The 20,621-nt window shown below is 40.9% G+C and overlaps 1 protein-coding gene across 2 annotated transcripts; it reads left to right on the plus strand.

Moving 5' to 3' along the window:
- Positions 1–695: 695 nt before the first annotated feature.
- Positions 696–20,086, plus strand: LOC118113096 (carboxypeptidase Q). 2 transcript variants are annotated; one of them, XM_035162463.2, is made up of 11 exons: positions 696–812; positions 922–1,073; positions 1,603–1,818; positions 1,938–2,054; positions 2,142–2,349; positions 3,157–3,364; positions 8,371–8,482; positions 9,586–9,677; positions 10,261–10,356; positions 10,810–10,915; positions 19,053–20,086. In XM_035162463.2, exons 2-11 carry the CDS (start codon positions 929–931, stop codon positions 19,211–19,213), a joined length of 1,461 nt encoding a protein of 486 aa, XP_035018354.1. In that variant the 5' UTR covers positions 696–812; positions 922–928; the 3' UTR covers positions 19,214–20,086. The 2 variants fall into 2 exon arrangements, with proteins under 2 accessions (XP_035018354.1, XP_035018355.1); XM_035162464.2 differs by having other exon boundaries at positions 929–1,073.
- The last annotated feature ends 535 nt before the right edge of the window (positions 20,087–20,621 follow it).

Raw genomic sequence — 20,621 nt, forward strand, 5'->3', positions numbered from 1 at the left:
ATAGGGAGTGTGACATTCCCATTGGAATTTCAGCTGTAGAACAAATACAAACTTGGAGAGCTCAACACTTGATTTGTACTGGGTTTACATTTGGAACTTCATATTTTGTTTTGTCTACATCCATTTTACTTAAATGTATTTATGAAACAAGACCCGAACAGCATGTTGGGTATGGAAACCAAATAGTTACATGATTAATATTGCTAAAGTTCTCGTTTTAATTGTAGATCTAAGTGTGTGTGTGTGTGTGTGTGTGTGTGTGTGTGTGTGTGTGTGTGTGTGTGTTATGAAAAGTATGTGATCAGTATTATTATATTAAAAGTATGACAAGTATCTTTTTTGCCACACAATGTAAATGCAATAGTCTAATTGTAATACATTATGTTAAGTATAATATATATGTGTTATATATAATATGTTATGTTATGTTATGTAGCCCTTAACTGGTATTCCTCTGTTGGGCATTTAAACAGGGGGAAACCATTCAAAATAAAAAGGCACAGACAAAAACCGCCTCAACTAATTGAACATTATCTATAATTTCAAGTTAGAATTTTTAAATAGATTAACTTACAAAAATATGATGTTGCTTTTGTTTATATATTGAGTTACTTTATGGTGATATTTTCTATTCTTAAAAAGACTATGCTTTTATTGTGAAAACCGACCGAGGGGAAGTTTACTTTCGTTGTGCACACTGACGTCACGTGGGCAGAAGAGTTTAAAGTCCTGTTTTTTAGGTTGTGTAGCTTATTTCACTCTTAAGTCTTGTAAAGTGATTTTTAACAAAGACACTGGCGTTGGCCTCAAAGGTTTGTGTTTGTTTTGTTATTTTATGGACGTTTAGAATAAATTAATCATCAAGTTTTATCGTTACTGTTTGTGCTAAAACTGCAAATGTTACTCACTGATCTGTCTCAGTCCACAGATGATGATGATGATGACTTGGAAGGGGAAACAGTTCTTCCTCCACTTCCTCCTCTTCTCCGTGCTGTCCTCTCTGTGTGACTGTCACCCTCACTTTGCTCTGCACAAGGGTTCAAGTGCTGCATCCAATGATACTGAAAGAAACGGTATTGAAGCTTCCCTAACATCAGCAGTTTAGATATTTCTAAAAAAGCCTGTGCATGAAAATCAGAGTAGACATCAGTTTGTAGTCAGTGTTTTCTGGAGCCCAACTGATGTTGATTTTTGTGCCCGATGCCAATATCAATATGCGGTGGTGAATCCTTTTCAGGCTAGAGGAGAGAGAGACCAGGAACAGTTGTGTAACCATCATGTTATATATAAACATAAAGACAGATATCAAAATGTCTGTGAAAGGCTCATATCGACTTATCAATAAATCGGTTGTGTTTTCTTTGAATGTTATAAAAAGCAGTGGTACAGAAATCGAGTGGTCAAATATAGATGCCAAACCACTGTCCTTTCATTTAAAGATTATGTTGATACTGGAAAATACAAATATATTCCTATCCCCGCCTTTTATCATTGAATCATTGTGAATACGGTACAAATTCTACCACCACTAATTTATACAAAGCTTCTTTTTCGGACTTGGGGATGTGACCTGCCTTTCTTTGTGTGTGTATTTCTGTGCAGCTTCACATGTAGCAGCGGAGGTAGCAGGCTATGCTGCTGTGGCAAAACAGATCATTGACCTGGCTGTGTACGGTGCTGCCCGGAACCGCTCTTACGGACGCCTGGCCGACTTCACTGACACTATAGGGAACCGTGTCAGCGGCTCACACAATCTAGAGATGGCTATCAAATACATGTCCAATGCTATGACGCAGGATGGGTTGGATGTCCACCTGGGTGAGTGCGTGTGCAGTTTGCTCGTCTTGAATAATCTCTAGACACTGGGCCTCGTTTGTCCTCTGCTGAATGTAAGTGGGGAGTTTATTTTGTGTCCTCTGGTGTGGTTTCCTCTCCAGAGCCTGTTAAAATCCCACACTGGGTGAGAGGGGAGGAGAGTGCAGAGATGACTGTGCCAAGGGCCAAAAGACTGGCTATACTGGGCCTGGGCAGCAGTGTGGGAACACCACCTGAAGGTAAATCACTGTATCCAATCACTTTAATCATCTGCCATCCACGCTCCCCTCTCACTCTTCCCCCCTGTCTCCCTGTTATCTCTGCAGGTATCGAGGCAGAGGTGTTAGTGGTTGAGTCTTTCGAGGAGTTGAAGCGTAGAGCCAGTGAGGCCGTCGGCAAGATCGTGGTCTTCAACCAGCCGTTTGTCAGCTACGGGGAGACGGTGAAGTACCGAGCTTACGGTGCCTCGGAGGCAGCTAAAGTGGGAGCTGTGGCCTCTCTAATTCGATCTATCACCCCATACTCTATTAACAGGTATCTACAGTGGTGGCAAATAACAAAGTGTATTTACTCAGTTACTGGACTTGAGTTCATTTTTCATGTATCTGTACCTTACTTTAGTACCACTACATTTTCACAAACCATTGTGTTACATGTTCACTTAGTTTTTATATTTTTAAAAGAAAACAATTATGAGAGGGGAATTGATCCACTGATCCAATCAAGGCATTAGGAAATGATACACTTGGCACTTTAATGGAACTTTAGTACTTTAATTCATTGGTTAATGTAGTACTTTGCTTTTGCTTGAGTACATGTTTGTCTATTTATTTGTACTTAAGTAAAATGTGTGCTTACCATCCATCCATCCATCACTGCTTACTTAATTAATTTCCATTATTTCAGAAATTATGTAATTATAGCATTTGATTCTAATTGTGATCTTTTAATTAATAGACTTATTGGTTATACCACAGCGCAGCATATTTAACTCTTAGTAATATGGTGTATAGATATTTGGTATATTCATCGGCAGCTGCTAGCTCACCGCATATGGAGGCTTGAGCCCTCCTGCAGCGGCTCTGGGTTTGTTCTGAACCGGCCCTTTGCTGCATGTCTTCCCCTGCTCTCTCTTCCCATTTCATGCTTTCTGTCCAAACAATAAAAATATCTGAATATCTTCACCAATGAAATTGGCCCACCAATGACAGGGCCGTCCATCTGTCTATAATATAAAAATAGCCAAAATTCTGGTTGTTTAACCCCAGTTTTTTTTTTTTTATCAAATACTGAGTGTTTACTCAACTGTAACATTTGACTCTTTGTCTTTCTCCTCTCTAGTCCTCACACAGGCTGGCAGGACTACCAGGATGGAGTGAAGCACATCCCTGCAGCCTGTATCACTCTGGAAGATGCTGAGCTCATGTGGCGTTTCGCGCAGAGGGGGCAGAAGATCGTGGTTAGACTCAAGATGGGAGCCAAGACTCTGCCGGATGCCGACTCCTTCAACACAGTGGCTGAAATAAAAGGCTGGCAGCACCCCGAGCAGGTAGCACCCACTCACACTCTCACAATGTTTTAGTTTTGAGGTCAATCTGGTGGGTGGGTCTTCTAAGTAAATAACTACACTCTTGGAAGAAAGACTCTGATGGTTCTTGTTTCTCTGAGTTTCCTCTTCCTCTTTTCCTTAGTTCGGGTTAAAACTTATTTTTGCTGAGTCCTGATCTTCCCACAGATATATAGTCTGCCTTTATTTTGCCAGTGTGTGTGTGTACGTGCTCTAAAGCTTGGCTCAGCTGGAAAAAGGAAGAAATGTCACTTTCATTCAGTCAGTGCGTTTCTATGGAAACAACGGTGTATAAACAAATACAATTTTTTTTATGTATTTGATGTTTTTAAAATAATCCAAGAATAAGAAGGTTTTAAAATTCCCATAAAGTATTACTGCATTAATGAATCCCTAAACTCTGACTGTATTAAATTATTTATATTATAAACCCGACATTACCATATTTTTCCTACATCACTGTATTTTTTTCCTGTTCTGGCCAGTCTAAACAACTCAATGAAAATTATAGGCCTGCTGAAATTAACCCATCCTTTTATGGTATGAGCAGTGTCAGTTGTGAACACATGGTAATGTGAGCAAATTGAGTGAAGATGTGATGCTTCAATTTATTTATTTTTTCTTGTGTAAACTATATTCCTTCTCTCTGTGTTTAACTTTCATCGTCAGGCTTTGTAAAATGGGACTAATCAGCTGTGTAAACTCATGAATTGGTGTGAACGGATGTAAACTCATGCAGGAGCAATGCCCTGCAACCAGGACAAAGTTAATCTGATTCTAACATGCACTGTGCAGAATGTGTGGTGCACCCCAGGCAGGTTGTTAGTTAGACAGACTGACTACGTGCAAATTATAGCCATAGCACTTTTTTCACTGGCAGACTCCTTATGCTCTAAATCAAAAGCTCACCACTGCATCGCTGCTCAACACGTGTGACCCAGCTCGCAGCTCTGCAGTGAAGTGTCACACACAGCTCCTCTGCCCATATCTGAATCCTGACTCATCTAGCAGGTACAACCTGATCAACAGATATGGCCCTGCTGCACAATGGTACGCAGCGTTTGTGAGAGTGACCCTGTGAAGCCCTTTGATATCACACTACTGGTTATAGTCGTGGACCAGTCACCGTGGCCAGAAATATGTATTGATAAATGTGTGTATACAATTAAATTTATTGATCTATAAATACGTAGGCTGTGTCCAAAATCACTCACTACTCACTATAGTCCGCCATATAGTGAGTTTGCCACTTTATAGTCTAAATGTTTAGTTAGAAATATTATATATATATATATATATGCAAAGAATGAGTGAAAAATGGGAAAAGGATGAGAGAAGAGTGCTGTATTATGTGAAAACATAATTGTCTGAATTAAAGGAATGAATTAAAAAGCAGCCGATGTGACTCAGTAGAAGGCGACAAACAGGAAAGCCTTGTTTGAAAAGAACTGGAAGTTCAGTCAGACAACTCGCGTTCAAACATTTATTGCAGCAGTAGAACAGGTTTAGTGTTTGGCGTCTAGGCTCCAACTTAATCACTCCCCAATATGATTACACAGGAATGATGGGAGTGATGAGCAAATACTTGTAACCCCCCCGTCGGAGCCTACAGGTGGATGCTGGGGTGGTGTAGGGGCTGAGGCAACTGGTAGCAATACTGCAGCAGCAGTGCGAGCAAAGGGGATGATGGGAAATTTCTCTCTGCTTAAATAGACCACCTGATAAGGTGGGTGTGTATTATAGATGGTTGTGGAGAGTGAGGTATGTCACAGGATGTATGTTACATGATTGGCGCAGCGCAGCTCGAGTTGGCTGCCTGAACTAGCTCGCCGGCGTCGCTCCATTTGTAGCAGTAAATATTTTAAATGTATTAATGTGGTGAAATTTGCTCTGTATAACATAAACTGACTGACATTGTTATATAGGACGTTTTAATCGTGCAACAGTAATGAAGTATTTACCTGTGCACAGAAAATGACCCTAGGGTTTCTTCTTTACATTTTGCAGATAAGTTTATTATATATTCCTCTAGTCAGAATTGTCTATACAGTGATTAGGGAGGAGTGAATGAATGAGTGATTTCAGACACCTGCATAGACCATAATTACACAGTAATAAATATTACATATTTTAATGGTCAACAAAAAAGGGGAATTACAAAAATAATTTACCAATATAACATGAATCCATCAAACCATACAGATTTACAAATTTAACATAAAACACTGAATACATGCATCATTTAGAAATACATCAATGTATTCATAAATAAATAATTAAATTTGAAAATAAGTGAAGATGCAGGTTATACAGAGAATTGAATAATCACGTTCACACACGAAATTAAGAATACAGATTTTAATCAGGCTTTTAAAATTTCCCTGCTGCTCTTCCTGTTCCATGACACAGTGGAAGCTGAAAACAAGTTATAACAATGCAAATTAGTTCAGGGATGTATCGAGCGCTCTGATAGCCGGGGTGTGAGGCGGGTGCAGCTCTCTTGCCAGTTAAAGAGCTTGTTAAAGATGTGGTTACGCCAGAGGGACTAGAGGAGGAGATTCAATTTGGCATCCTGAGAAGAAACTGTCCAGAGCTTCCGTGTTGTCGCCTCAAAGTTGTCATGTCTGTCTGAATTAAAGTGGAAGAGAAGCAGGATTTGCATTCGACCATTGTCAGGGATGGCCCCATTAGTTTGTGGTGAACAGAACTGCAGCACAATGGAGGAGACGCTTCTGGTTTGACTGGTTAAACAAACCGAAAGAACATTTTCCATTTCTATGCATCACTTTCAAATGTCCAATGTGCGAATTCTGTTTGTATTTTAATTTTTTCCTTTAAGTGACCCTAATACTGGGACAGAGACTGGACGCCATGTAATACCTGATAGGATAGGTTGTGTTGGCAGATGAAGGTAGATGGTATTTGCTCTGGGACTTTTTCCAGGAATGGGACTGCATGAACTGTTTGTGTGTAATCCAGCCTGTAAATATTAGGCCTGCTGATCCAACAATTGCAAAACTTCAAAAGTCCAAGTTGTCCAAACACAAGATTTCTCACTTTGAACAGAGAGCACAGACTGGGTCTGTTTGGTGTTACAGTAATAACAGTATGTCCGATTTATTTCAGCAGTTCAGTTTGTGTAATCTATGTGAACGTCTTTACAATGTGCTGCCTCCATCTGTGGAAGAAGAGATAACTGAAAAACCAGACTTGGATTAGAGGAGCATCACTGATGTCAGTTGTTACTATTTTCATCTGGGAACCAAAGCTTGGTCCCTCATTATAGAAATGGGAAATGAAACACATGGTGTGGTTGACATCATTTCTGGCTCAGCTACTTCTTCTCCAGCTGGCAGTAGCTGTAAATGTGGTCGCTGTGTGTGTATGCATGTGTGTGTGTGTGTGTGTGTACATGTTCACTTGAGGTATGGTGAGTCATTTCCACAGTTTGGCTTCTCCGGACTTGTCAGAGTCTTCTGAGAATGATGAGTTGCTGGGATTTTTTCCGCTCACTCAGCTTCTACGTTTCCTATCTTACTCTTCAGATCTAAAATGTTCTGATGTGTGGGCTGTCTGTTTATGATCATGTCAAGTCTGACTCACCGGATGTAAACTGTGGCTATAAGCCTGTATGGCCGTGCCCTCCTCATCTGCGATCTGTCTGTTAGTGTAAATCCCCTTCACCATGGGAGGCAACAAGATCAACCAACACACTGAAAATGGCGAGTTCTGATATTTAATATCAGAAATAAAAATAAATATAATAATACATCTAATATTTAGATTTACGTACGTCTTTTACTCGTGGCATTTTCTTTACGAGGAAATAGACATTTCAACACGATTGTAATTGGTTTAAAGAAATCCATGAAAAACAGATATACTTTCTACTCCCCCCTATAGTGGAAAGATAAATGCTGCAACATTCTCTGTGGAGATGGGTCCATTCGAGAACCATAAATCATTTTGTTCCTGATTGTGATGAACACTGACTATAAATGTAAAAAAATCTGTATTTGTTGGAAAGAGTGATTTTATTAGCCCATCTAAACTGCACTGAACCACAACTAAAACATGTTTTGGGTACTTTGTTAATAGTAGTACTTTGTTAGGATTTTACTGAATTATATTGTAATCGTGCCTTTTCATAATAACGTCACCATGACATCATTTGTACTATATGATGATGAATGATTGGTTAAGAGAGGCAATGTTTATTAATATAAACTCAACATGGGCAGAAGGATCTTTCTATTGTAAAAATACTATTTTAAAAAAAAGGAAACTGTTTCTGCCGGTTGCCTAATTTATTGCAAGATTAGTATGTTTACGAGCAAATTCCAAACTCAATGACTACACTGTAAAAAACAATGATGCATGCCGTAACCCGGGACCAACCCTTAGATGGAAAACGCACAAGTTGGATTTAGAGGAAGGTCTGGTATTGCAAAACAAATCTGTTGATTTATGGAAACAGAAGCGTGTGTGTCAGTCTTAAATGCTTAAGAACTTTTTAATGGAAAGGGTCATTGTCCAGACAGAGGTCAGAGGTCAGAAAATGCTCTGTAACCTGAAACCTCAGGTCAGGATCCGCCCACTGACTAGTTTTGATTCTCATCCTTAAACTTCCTGGAATTGGAGAGTCTGTCTGTTCTTGCTGAAACCAAAAAATATATATTTTTATCATCAAAACTGAATTATATTTAAAGTGTGTGTGTGTGTGTGTGTGTGTGTGTGTGTGTGTGTGTGTGTGTGTGTGTGTGTGTGTGTGTGTGTGTGTGTGTGTGTGTGTGTGTGTTTGTTAGAATAAAATGCAGACAGGATATGGGTTACACAGCGTTATCTCTTCCAGTTCTCTCCGATTTGTCTGAGTTAGACCAGACAAATGGACAAATTGCCAGGGTTCACACCTGTAAGAAGTGTCCCACTGCTCTCTCGCAAAGGATCACCTCTATGTTTACATGTCTTGTATTTGTTCAATCTGCCAGGTTGTTCTACTGAGCGGTCACTTGGACAGTTGGGACGTGGGCCAGGGTGCTATGGATGACGGAGGTGGAGTCATGATTTCCTGGGAGGCCTTGTCACTCATCAAGGACTTAGGTGATGTACATTAGAAACAGACACTGTAGAGTCAAAGCACATACAGTATATCGACAGCAACAAACGTTCACCAGCTTTCAAATAAACACAGTCACATAAATGATTTGACTTTATTATGCCTCCACGCCAGCGAAGGCCAGACTGTCCCATTCTTGTGAACATGATATCTCAAGAACGCCTTGAGGGAATTTCTTCAAATTGCTAAAAATGCTCATGTTGACTGACATATGAACTGATTAGTATTTTGTTGTCAAAGGTTAAGCTCACCGTGACCTTACAAAACACATTATTGGTCTTGTAAACACAATATCTCAGGAAGGTCTTGAGAGAATTCTTTCAAATTCCACACAAATGTTTAATTGGATTCATGGATTAACTGATTAGATTTGGGTGGTTGACGGTCAAAGGTCAAAGTCACAGTGGCCTCACAAAACGGGTTTTTAGTCTCTTGAACATGAAAGTCAAGTCTGTCTTTAGGGAATTTCTTCAGACTAGACCAGTTGTCACTTTGACTCAAAGCTCAACAGATTAGATTTTAGGGGTCAAAGGTCAGGGTGACCTCATGTGTGTCTGGAAAAAAATATATGTAGATTGAAACTGCACTAATTAGCAGAGGCATACAACCGCAGGGAAGTGATATTAGTTATTGTGTAACCTTTTATGTCCCACTAAGATCAATGGTATTCTTTATAAACGAATGACTTGGCCAACAAATTACAACCCCCTCAGATAGTAGAACATTATATATATATAAGCGAAACAGAATAAAATACAGTAAAAAATACATGAACAGGGGACAAAGACTTGTGAAAACCATGAGGTGCAGAGTGTTCAGTTCTAAACTTAGGAACAAAACAACAAAAAACTGACTGTGAACTGTGATTTCCTCCAACTGGTGGATTTCCGCCAACTGTAGAGGAACAATAACAACACAGAGACTTAGGAAACAGACTCTGATATACGGTTGCAGTATTCTGAATGGGACAAGAACATGAAGTCCATTGAGGAAAAGTTTCATATAGAGGAATACAGTTATATCCCCTTGTCTGAATATATTTTATGTACATCGCTGTGTGTTCATTTGTCTCTTCATCTGTGTCTAGGTCTGCGTCCGAGGAGAACTCTGCGAACGGTGCTGTGGACGGGTGAAGAGCAGGGTGGAGTTGGATCTCTGCAGTACTTTAATCTACACAAGGTTCTGTCTACCTTTTTACTGTTGTATTAAAACAATTAGGGTTCTTGCTTGGAAGAAATTATATTGTGAAAGTCAAGACTGCAGCCGTGTAGGAGTAAGCTACTTCCAGTGAACTGCAGGGGTCTTGGCTAGCTACCAGGTTTTTCCATGTGCAAATGATCTAAATAGCAATCTACAATCTAACAGTTTCCGTCTTCTGAGATTTGGCTTCCTAACAGGCCTTTGCACTCTGCACAACAGAGATAGAGCTTTACTGCATTTTTTCCGACCATTTTTACTAATGTACCGTAATTCCCCAGTGGCCTGTTATTTAATTTTTTTTATGTATGATTAGAATTTGAATGACCTCATTCAGGTAATGCAGCTGTATGAGCAACGCCTGGTGGTTGGTTGAGTGTCTTTGTTTGAAAGTAGTAGTGCTCATAATATTCAACTTTACATCACAAGGCCTCATAAAAACACAATCCAGTGGTTCTCTATTTTGATTGTCTGACGTCTGTATTGCTTTCATTTATTCAAACACAACTGAGGCTGATGTTTTTTGTGTGTCTATGAACCTTTCTCACTTCCTCTCCCCGTCCAGGTCAACCTGTCCAACTTTGACCTCGTCATGGAGTCCGACTTGGGGACATTCACACCGCTGGCTCTGCAGTTTACTGGCAGTGACGCAGCACGAGCGGTGAAAACAAGAACACTGTCGCACAATTATTAGTCGTCATGCAGATAGTTGTAAATCGTATCTCTAATCATATTGGTTCCATTAGTACACGACATGACATCATGACACCATTCCCACCATCTGATCAGGAATTGTTTATTGATCTATTTAAGCCTTATAGGTCATGTATTTAATCATATAGGATGCAGAAATACCCTGAGAAATTCAAAAATATTTTTTTAACTATGTACAACATCCTTTTCTGACTTCTTTATAATGTCACTTATCATATGATACATGATGGGGAAACATTTTCTGATCATTATGTGTATTTTGGACCATATTGTTGTTGACCTTGACCGATCAGCTCCATACAGACATAAAACACACACTGACTATGCTGGTGTTCAGGGTAATCATCTTGAAGTATGTTTGAAAAGCTAAGAAACGTTTTTGCTGCATCTTCATCAACAGGTGATGGAAGAAGTGGTCAAACTGTTGGCTCCCATTAATACGACCAAACTGGAGGCAAACGGAGAAGGGACAGACATTTCACAATGGATACAGGCTGGAGTACCAGGTCAGTTCATTCGGTCTGTCTGACACTAGCAGCACATACCAGGAAAAATAGGAAATAGATGGCATTTATCAGATCTCTTTTCTTTGGAAAGTGCTGCATGAACAGATTCACATCCTCATTGGTGAACCATAAACTCACTTTATTGTAATTGTAATACAGTAAAGGGAAGTTGTGGCAGATTTTCTCTTTAAGTGACATTTCTTTACCTGAATTCAAGTTACAAATAGGATTGGAAGTAAAGTCAAACGTGTACAGAGATTTTTTTTAATAATGGAGACACGATGTACTGGGGGCATATAAACACACAATTTCATAGTATCACTTCACACATATCTAAACCAGAGTATTTGAAATGGCTTTGCATTTGTTACTTTAAAAATGCAAAGAAAGTCTTTCTGTATATTGCTGGTTGGATGCTTCAACCTGTAAAACACAAATGTAACGGAGATGTAACAGATCAGGCTTTATACAGGCTGCTGACACTTTACTCCTCCAGCTTTCATACAGAGCCAAACCATCTCCAACACCTTTTTTAAACACAGATTCCCCTGCATCTTGTTTAGAATCTTAGATTAGCACAAAGGGCAAGATACTGCATTGAGCTATAGTAGTATGGTTACATGTTGATATTGTTTTGCAGTCATGAAATGCAGATAGTGGAAAGAGATTGAACCCTCAACAGTGTTATAAATACACTTAATATCTGAGTGTTAGTGTCTTTGTGGCTTTGGTAGAATCTTAGTGGTTCAGATGTCCTCTCTGCCTCTGTCTAGTTTCTGTAGAAGTGAAATTACATTTAACGCAGATATACAGTGCTGATCAACATTTAAAAGGGGAACTGAAAGCAAGACAAAAACACATTTTTGAAACACTTCAGGACAAACAAAAATGTTCCTATAAACCTTTGACAAAGAGAAATATGTGGTGCTGTGTGGAGACTGAGGTGGTCTTCCACTATCTAACGTTTGAGAATTCTAGTGGAGCTGCTGCGAGTTTGGTGCCTTGATCAAAAGCATTTAATAAGTAGTACATTCTGGAGCAGATTGTCTGTTCCCATTACTCACAGCTCCCTTCTTCCATGGCACTGTTTATAGCATAATATCGATTTCAGCATTATTAATCCATCCATTCAGTAATCTCTATCTAATCTTATCAGTCACTAACTCATCTACACGATGAGATTTCCAAAGAAAATACCCTTTAACCCTCAAAATGGTGACAGGTCACGTTGAATCCTCTGGTTCATGAACCACCACAGAGAAACTGTGTTGTGAAGGGTCTTCCTCTCGGTCTGCACAGCTGAGCCCAGGCCTCTTTACTAGTGTTGGTTGTTGAATCAGGTGAATGTGGCTCAAATGATTATTTTTTAAATATACATAATTAAAATGAGTTTAGAATTTTTTATATTGTGTGTGTATGTATGTTTATACATATTTTATATATTCTAGTACTACACTGTGTTTCAACAAAGATTGAATAACATCACTTTTTAAGATCCAGATAAGATATATATGAATTAAAAAAAATTATATTGTGTACCTCTGCCCTGCATACTATGCATTTACCTGATTTATTGAACTCGATATGTTCTTGTCTCAAACTGGCAATTACTCTTCCTCTGTAGTCCTCCGGGTTTTTGTTTACAGCACCTCGACAATGGCCATGGCTCTTATTACCACAAACTCGTCTTCCTCGATATCTTCAATGTGTGTCACGGCTTTTTCATCTATAGATTTTAGAAGCACCATCAACACCCTCAATCGCTGGCGGAAAATCCTGCAGAGGTTCTCCTCCTGTGTTCTCACATTGGCTCCTCCAGACCGAATTTCTGCGGACTTTACACTATAGGCCAGGTGTAAAAAAAGTCAGCAGAAAGTCTGCAGGCTGTCCCTCAGGCATTTGCATACATCCTCAGGAGTTCTGTGCATCCCTAAAAGCAGCTTTACAGACTTCTATTATTAAACAGTTTTAATGGCCAACAGTTTTTTTTTGCATATTTTCAGGAATACAGGAATATTAAGACAGTTCCTGTTACATCCAAATCACAACATTACAACAAAAAACATTTTGGTGTGCAGGCACCTTGTAAGTGCACCAGTCACTTTTTATACAACTTGTTCAAAGTGGGAGTGTTGCACCTTTACTATAGGGTGGGATGTCTGTAGAATAGTGTTTTACACCATAATTCATTTTTGTGTCTTCTTTATTGTTCCATTCACCAACTCTCCTCCATGGAGAGATTTTTGAAAGGATGAAAAAACACACAACTGCTAGTCCATGACACTGACAGAGTCCACAGTCATGTTGAATCCTTTGGTTCATGAACCACCATGGATTAGCTGCATGCAGAGGGGCCTTCATCTTCGTCATTAAGGAGGAGTCGAGGTCTCTTTGGCTGTCTCCTTACTTTTGTTGGTTGAAGGAACAATATGGGACTGTCCATGGGAAATGTGATGGTGCAAACACCACAGTCTTTGCTGGGCACTTTTGTCTGGGTACCTTCACAGACAAAGAAATCAGACATTCTGTCAGTTCTATAGACTGTAGTGAAATTAATGAGCCAACTTTATGTTTATCTTAGTGAAAGCAAAAATGACTACATTCCATTTGTAAATGCAGTTTGATAATTTGAAGGATAACAAACCTGTACTTCGGAAGCGCTTTTGTGCATTGGTTAAGAGATGTATCTCTGGTCTTCTCACCATGGGGTCAGTCTGCGATGCTACGTGTCTCACAGCATTTGTACTAGTGACCTTAACAACAACAACAACACAAGGAAGAGCAAGACTTCATCAAAACCAATACCCAAAAAATATTTTATTAAAAAATAATAATATTTTAACTATTTATTTACAATTTTAACATTGAACCACAGGGATGATAAATAAGAACGTATACAAAAATAAATGCTCCTTTTCTCTCATGTCAAGTAAAATCACACGAGAGAAAGCTTCTATAAAAATGCATCTTCTTTAAAAACTATTGCTCTGGTTAAAATATAGAAAAACCCCTTAAACAGTTTTCCATAATTAATTGTTTATAGGTCAAGATATGACGCTGTCTGGGTCCAGATCTGACCTGCAAACCCCCTGTTAGTGACCTGATACAGTCTATTTTTAAGGGTTAGATGGGTTGTTCCATGTATAATCATCACACATTTGGGCCGCTCTGTCACATGGCTTAATGACATTGTTCATGCTGATTTGGTCACATGAGAAATGCATAGAACAGAAATTTCATGCGTCTTAGATCCTCATTAAAAGGAGACACGGCTAACAAAGGTTTTAATTTTTGGGAGCGAGTGTGACTGACCATATCTCCCTTAAGATATGTCACCTTTTAATTTATTGATCTGACCAATATATAATCTCTAATATAAAACAGCATTTCATATGAAGATATTCATGTAAAATATCACACACATCAAAATGCTGTGGCCATGTAGCCTTTATTATCATCATCATCATCACTGCACCACCCTGTCAACGCATCAAGCTACTGTATGGACGACGTGTATGGATCTAGACTCCTCAGCAACACTGTCCAGTTGTGGACACATATTGAGAAGTAGTGTTGAGACTATTAGTCAGACTGTCTGGTTCCCAAGCGACCGTCCCTCAGCCAATCACGAGTGTGCATATAAGGCGGTCAAGTAAGCTTGTTGCTGGTTGGTGGAGTTCGGAGAGCTGTGGCGGAAGTTTGGCATTTTCCCAGGTTGCGTGAAGGTAGCACATCTGCCACACTTTCCCCCGGATTGTTACTTTGCAAACTAATAAAGCCTCTTTCACAAATATCCAGCAACTCGGCGTTTAGCTAAACTAACCGCGCAGGAGCTGTGTGAGTGAAGCTGCATCGGGGGACGGAGGTACGGACACACTCAGTGCGGGACGGAGCGGTGGTGGAGAAACAGCCGGAGAGTCCGACAGCTAAAACGACATTTTCCGGGGTTATGTTCTACACAACAATAAACAACTCCGAACACATGCATAGAAAGCTTCAACGCCTCATTCGGTCTCAATTCAACCCGCTCAGCTCGACTTTCCAGCCGATCACTGCAACTTCAGTGAGAAACTTGGCTACACACTGAATTCCATAGTCTGGCCACGTTAGCTGCGATGCTAGCGCCAGGCTAACCAGCACAACACACAGTAACGTAACGTGGCAAAACATTCCCAGCTCCCAGTTTTACCGTTGTTTCCCGCACCGTGGGCACTGATCCGTTTCTCAGCTTCAGTTTAGAAGCAAACCCTCTGTTGTACTGGCCCTCGTTGAGGAAGCAGTCTGAAGTAAAGTGGTTAGCACACACATACAGCACTTTGACTGTCGCTGTGGGCACATCTCCATCGAAAATAAAATGAATCCACTGGGTCTTTAAATCCTCAGACGTGGGGAGAATATGGAGACTTCTGTGTTCCTCTGCGCAGCCGACCACGGAGCAACAGGCGTGCTTTCCTCGTACCTTCGACATCTGTGTTTACAGGAGCAGGCTTCAGTGAGGAAATTAAAAATGGCCGCCGTGAGGTAGATTCACTAGGACTCAGTGGGCGGAACAAACCACTAGAGGGCGTGTCACACAACCTGGAGCCCCTTAGGATGTCAAATGGGGAAAGACATGTGACTGGCTCCTTTTGATCAGACATTTTCTGAAAGCTGGATGGGCTTTTGTCATTTTTGGGGGGGATCTTTAGACACATTGAGGACAGATATATGTGTTAGAGACCCTTGAGAAAGTGTATTCTGCATAATATGAGACTAAGGCTGGGATAGTTTAAGGAGCCCTTCTATAAAGCTGTGCGCTTTCAGCTGCCATCCTGTCTCCTGCAATGTGTCCCAGCAGTACAATACCAAAACTAACACCCTATTGAACTCACAATATCATTATCAGAGCTAAATAAAAATATTAATGACATTTCAGTGACTGCGGAATGCAGAAAATATTTTTTCCTTTGAAATGCAACAATTTAAGTTACTAAGTTGTTTCTGAAACACTTTTCTTTTTGTTGAAATCCTCTTCACTTCTCAATAGCCATCAATAAAAGAAGTTGCTTGGGGGGAAAAGCCAGTGTCTGTGGCCCTCACAAGACTGTTATGAAACGACTGGCTGACATACCTGTCTGTTGGTTAGTGACAGACCTGCCTACCTGTGCGCACTCTGCCTATGCTCTCACTGTGACTGACTGGATCTTTGCAAGCCGGAGATCTGGAGAGGCGTACACCGCTGAAGCAGAGACGTTAGCCAGGAATTAGCGACTGAGTCATGGATAAGTCGGCTTCTAGCAGCTGTCAGGCGGTGCATGTGTTTTGGGGTGTAGCTTTGAAGAGACGGCCATTGGGAGAGACAGCAAGTCCAACTAGTGTCAGCGGCAGCTAGCTGTGGCTTTTACCTACCACTGCCAAGACCAGCTACAGCGTTTGCCAACCTGCCACTGCAGCTGAGACTGTTTGTGGCATAGGCCACTGACCAGTCACAGCAGCCACTGAACCAAACACTGTTCCCTTACATCTGGACAATAGATACCGTTTAAGTGTTTCAAACATTGATAAATTCAGCAGCTGCCAATGCACCTGCCACACACACACAGTGAACTTACCACTTCACCCACAAGCCCGCTCCTACTCGCTCTGTCCCCAGGATACAATGTTGGAACAGCATCAGCCTTCAGTAGGAGTTTTTTGGCAAAGCCCATATTCATTTGCGTCAAATTTTCAAAGCAGTTGTCTGAAAAATGAAGACTGCACACACGCGTTTTCTCCGATATTTTGGCGGGGACGTCACGATGTCTCCAAATGAACTGGATCCACTTTCCCCGTAATTCTGTCTGTTTCGGTAAAACATGGAGACTCACAGATTCCGACTTTGTGCGGTTGCACCGGAAAACAAAACATATATCAGTCATTGTGTCCGGATAAAGAGCAAAAACAACAACAACACAGAGGACAGGTAGTGATCTGCTCCTTCTAGCTTCTAGCTTAGCTGAACCAGCGTTTCCTCCTCTCCGACTCACTGAGCCACACCCCTACTTTGACACGATTGGTTCCTCAGGTTGGTGACGAAACAAACCCTGGATCACACAGACTGGCATTTGTTTACTGCAGTGCTCAGGAGGAAATACTGCTTATATCGAAATGTGATCATATTCAAAACACGGGGCGGACACGTTAACACGCCTTTTAAACTTGACATTTACCTGCGGGAGCTTTACATTCCCCTCGTCTGGAGCTCTGCCGCGGACAGTAGGTACCGCTCCCTCCTTGAGGAACAGCTTTCCGGCCAGTCCCGCGTTGTACTGTCCCAGGTTGGAGAAGCTGTCCGCCGCAAAGTGGTTTGAACACACCAGCAGATTCTTCGAGGGGTGGATACGCGGCGCGTAGCCTCGATAAATGAACCGTATCCACTTGGCTCTTGTTTCCTCCGGGGCCGGCGGTCGGTGTAAAGACGAGTGCTCCTCTGTGCAGTCTATAACCGAGCATCTGGCGTGTTTGGCTCGCGTCGACATGGTCCTGAAGATCGCAGTAAATCTGTGGGTGTGTAGTCTGACAGGTGGAGACTTGCATTGACCGGTTACATAAGCATTTGTAATAAATCCCCGCTGGAGCCGCACAAAGAAATCAGATAGTCTGCGGTTTTAATTTTTTCCATAGAAACAGGTTTCCCCCCGAGCCTATTTTGCCGGAGCACCATGGCTGCATCCGGTTTCGCCTTGCTCCGCCCAAAACGATTGTGATTGGTTAAGAAATACCAACAAGCCTAACAACACCAGATAACTTCAAGATTCCTTTATTGGTCTCACACACATGCACACACTACATGCAAATGGGGGAAATTTGTCCTCTGCTTTTGACCCATCCTTGTGAACACAGTAGGGCACAACACACACAATGAACACACAGAGCAGTAGGCAGCCATGGACAGTGCCGGGGAGCAAGGTGCCTTGCTCAGGGGCACTTAGACAGTGGGGTAGGGAGAGTCCTTTTGGACTTGAACAGATGTCAAGTCCAATCCAGGTATGTTTTTGTCAGTCCGTGGCCTCAAACCAGCGACCTTCCAGTCTGATGTCTGTTATTTTCTGCCACTAGTCCACTAATCCACCGCCTCTCCTTACAAGAATATAATTTGTATATAATTTAGTAACAGGGCTCAGATGATATTATACTCATTCGAACACTTTGGTTTGACAGCAGACTAACATTCAAGAATTCATTTTCAACATTTAGTTAAAAACAATAAAAAATCAAACTCAGATTCCTGAGTAGAATTAAAGGATGTTTATCTTCTGCTGACCATAAAACATTTAGACCCTGTACATTACGATATATCGCAAATGACAAATTCACATTCATCATTGCTCCCTGTACCACTCAGTCCTTACAGTCAAGAAGAAACATTCATTTCTTGATATTCATTTATAAAGATCAACAGATGAAAATCCAGATTACCTCACTTCTCTCCTCTCATTTTAAACTAGTCACTACAGCACATGATCCAGCAACTACATCACTTTAGATATCCCTTACATTCGCACTAATGTTGGTAGAACTGGGTTCTGATATTATGCACCTTTTAGATGAAATGAGCTTCAATCTCTTCTACAATAACAGTCTCACATTCACCCATGGTGATTTTAAATCTTTATCTGATAGTAAGTCCTTGTTGTGTTGCTGTCATGTAGTAACTCTTTGTTGTGTTGTATTTATTTGCTGATTGTGAAGAACTCTTGTTAGCAGGTCTCTTAAAAAAAGAGCTAAAAGGTCTCAATGAAACTAAATGAAAAAAAATATATATGCTATTTAGAACATCAGCTGATGTTAAACTAAGTGAAAGCAACTTGTAGGACAACACACCGGAACTTCGGAAGCTATTTTGTAGGGTTTTGATGGACAGCTGTGTGCTGACTGCTCTTCTCTTTGGGTAGTCAGTTTGGGTCGGTGTGTCTTACAGCAGGCACAGTGCCCGACCAGTTTGTCACTGAAGCACATTGAATCCTGGGATGGGTTGGGCTGGGAAGGAGCCACCTGCTGTAGCGTTTGTTTATCTGGGATGGAAGGACACATTTTTTGCTCGCAATTGATGGCTCTTACACATGTAACCTTGGGTGTAACATTTTTTATTTCATCCATCTCTCTATCTCTCCTGCAGGTGCTAGCCTCCATGTGGAAGACAGCCGCTACTTCTGGTTCCACCACAGCGAGGGAGATACCATGACCGTCCAGGACCCTAAAGACATGAGCCTGTGCTCGGCATTGTGGGCTGTTGTTGCCTATGTAGTGGCAGACCTGCAGGATATGCTGCAGAAGTAGCCAGTTAGCACACAGGGGTCGTAGCCTGCAGTGGACAGGCTGATCACTCTGATGGCAAACCACATTCAGAGTGAAGCTGCTGGGGTGTTGTGAATGTGATAACAGTGTTGTGAATGTGACACAGCTGATCCACGTTGAAGTGCAGGCATATTTTACTACAGAATGAAAATTCATACATTCGTAATGACCCTAAAAATGGAACGTTTTTTTGCAGCTCAGGGTGGTATCATGGGTCTGCATCCAAAACAAGATACAAGAAAGAGCATCGGGAAGTTTTAATTATAAAAGAAAAATGAAGAATATCAATTAGATCATACCAATAAATAATTTTAGTGATTCTCAGCAAAACATGTGGTGAGAATAAGTGGAAATTAAGAGAACTGCCTTCCTGACTTTCTCCGTACTGTACTTGTTGTGGTGCCTTAATACAAAGTGCTTCAAACAGGAGGACAAAATAATTTCTAGGCCTTTTAAAGTTTAGAAATCAGAACTGTGAAACTTTATCCTGAGAAAATGAGACAAATCCCCCTTCAGTGTGACTTGAGACCAAAAGTGTTACCCGTAGTGAGGACACAGTTAACAAGCAACAACTGGATAATATCTGTGTTGAGAAACTGCGGAGCTGCCTAACTTTACCAGTGTCCAGTTTTATCTAAAGGAACAAAGTCATTTTTTAAAAGCCACACATTTATTCAACTGTTAATCAGATTACTGTGGTAAATGCTGACGTCTTACACTTCCTGCCTCTGTTGTGCTTAATTGAGTCTTGGCACATTTCATTTTCACCTCATGTCCATTTTTACATAATATTCTGTGCAATCTTATACCAAGAAATCATTGCAGTCTTTGGATATCATGAAAGTGTGAATCATTGTCTGACGCAGTTTCTTGCGTCTGCTCTTATCCTGTCACGCTTTGAGTTTTGCTGATCGTGTGGTTTCCGTGAGTGAAGAAAGAGGAAGATGAGGATAAAGGTGACGTGCACAGAGTGGTAATTGTTTTCATGACGAAGGAGGAGGAGGAAAGGGGAATGAAGAGGCAATAGTCATGATGGGTGAAGTAATGATTAGTTAAAAAAAGAAAAAGGAAGGGATCCTCCAGAGGTTGAGAGGAAGAAAAGGGAATTCATCATTTTTAAGACGCCTCGCAGACCAACGAAGAAGATATAACACACAGAGCTGGGATTGATTTACCCCTAGAGCTGATAAATCAGTCCTCCCTTTGGGTGATGTCAGGGTTAGTCAGCCAGCCTGTGCTGATAAAACCATTTGGAAAACACAGATGTGTGTATGTGTGTGTCTGTGTTGAAACCAAGCTGTGTTGCTTTTAGTGTCTGCACAGCTGTCTTTCATGCTAGTAACACTGATTCACACGCAGGCCGTTATTTTAGTGAAGAAACATGAGTCAC

Source organism: Hippoglossus stenolepis, chromosome 8 (genome assembly GCF_022539355.2).
Source record: "Hippoglossus stenolepis isolate QCI-W04-F060 chromosome 8, HSTE1.2, whole genome shotgun sequence".
Lineage (NCBI taxonomy): Eukaryota > Metazoa > Chordata > Actinopteri > Pleuronectiformes > Pleuronectidae > Hippoglossus > Hippoglossus stenolepis.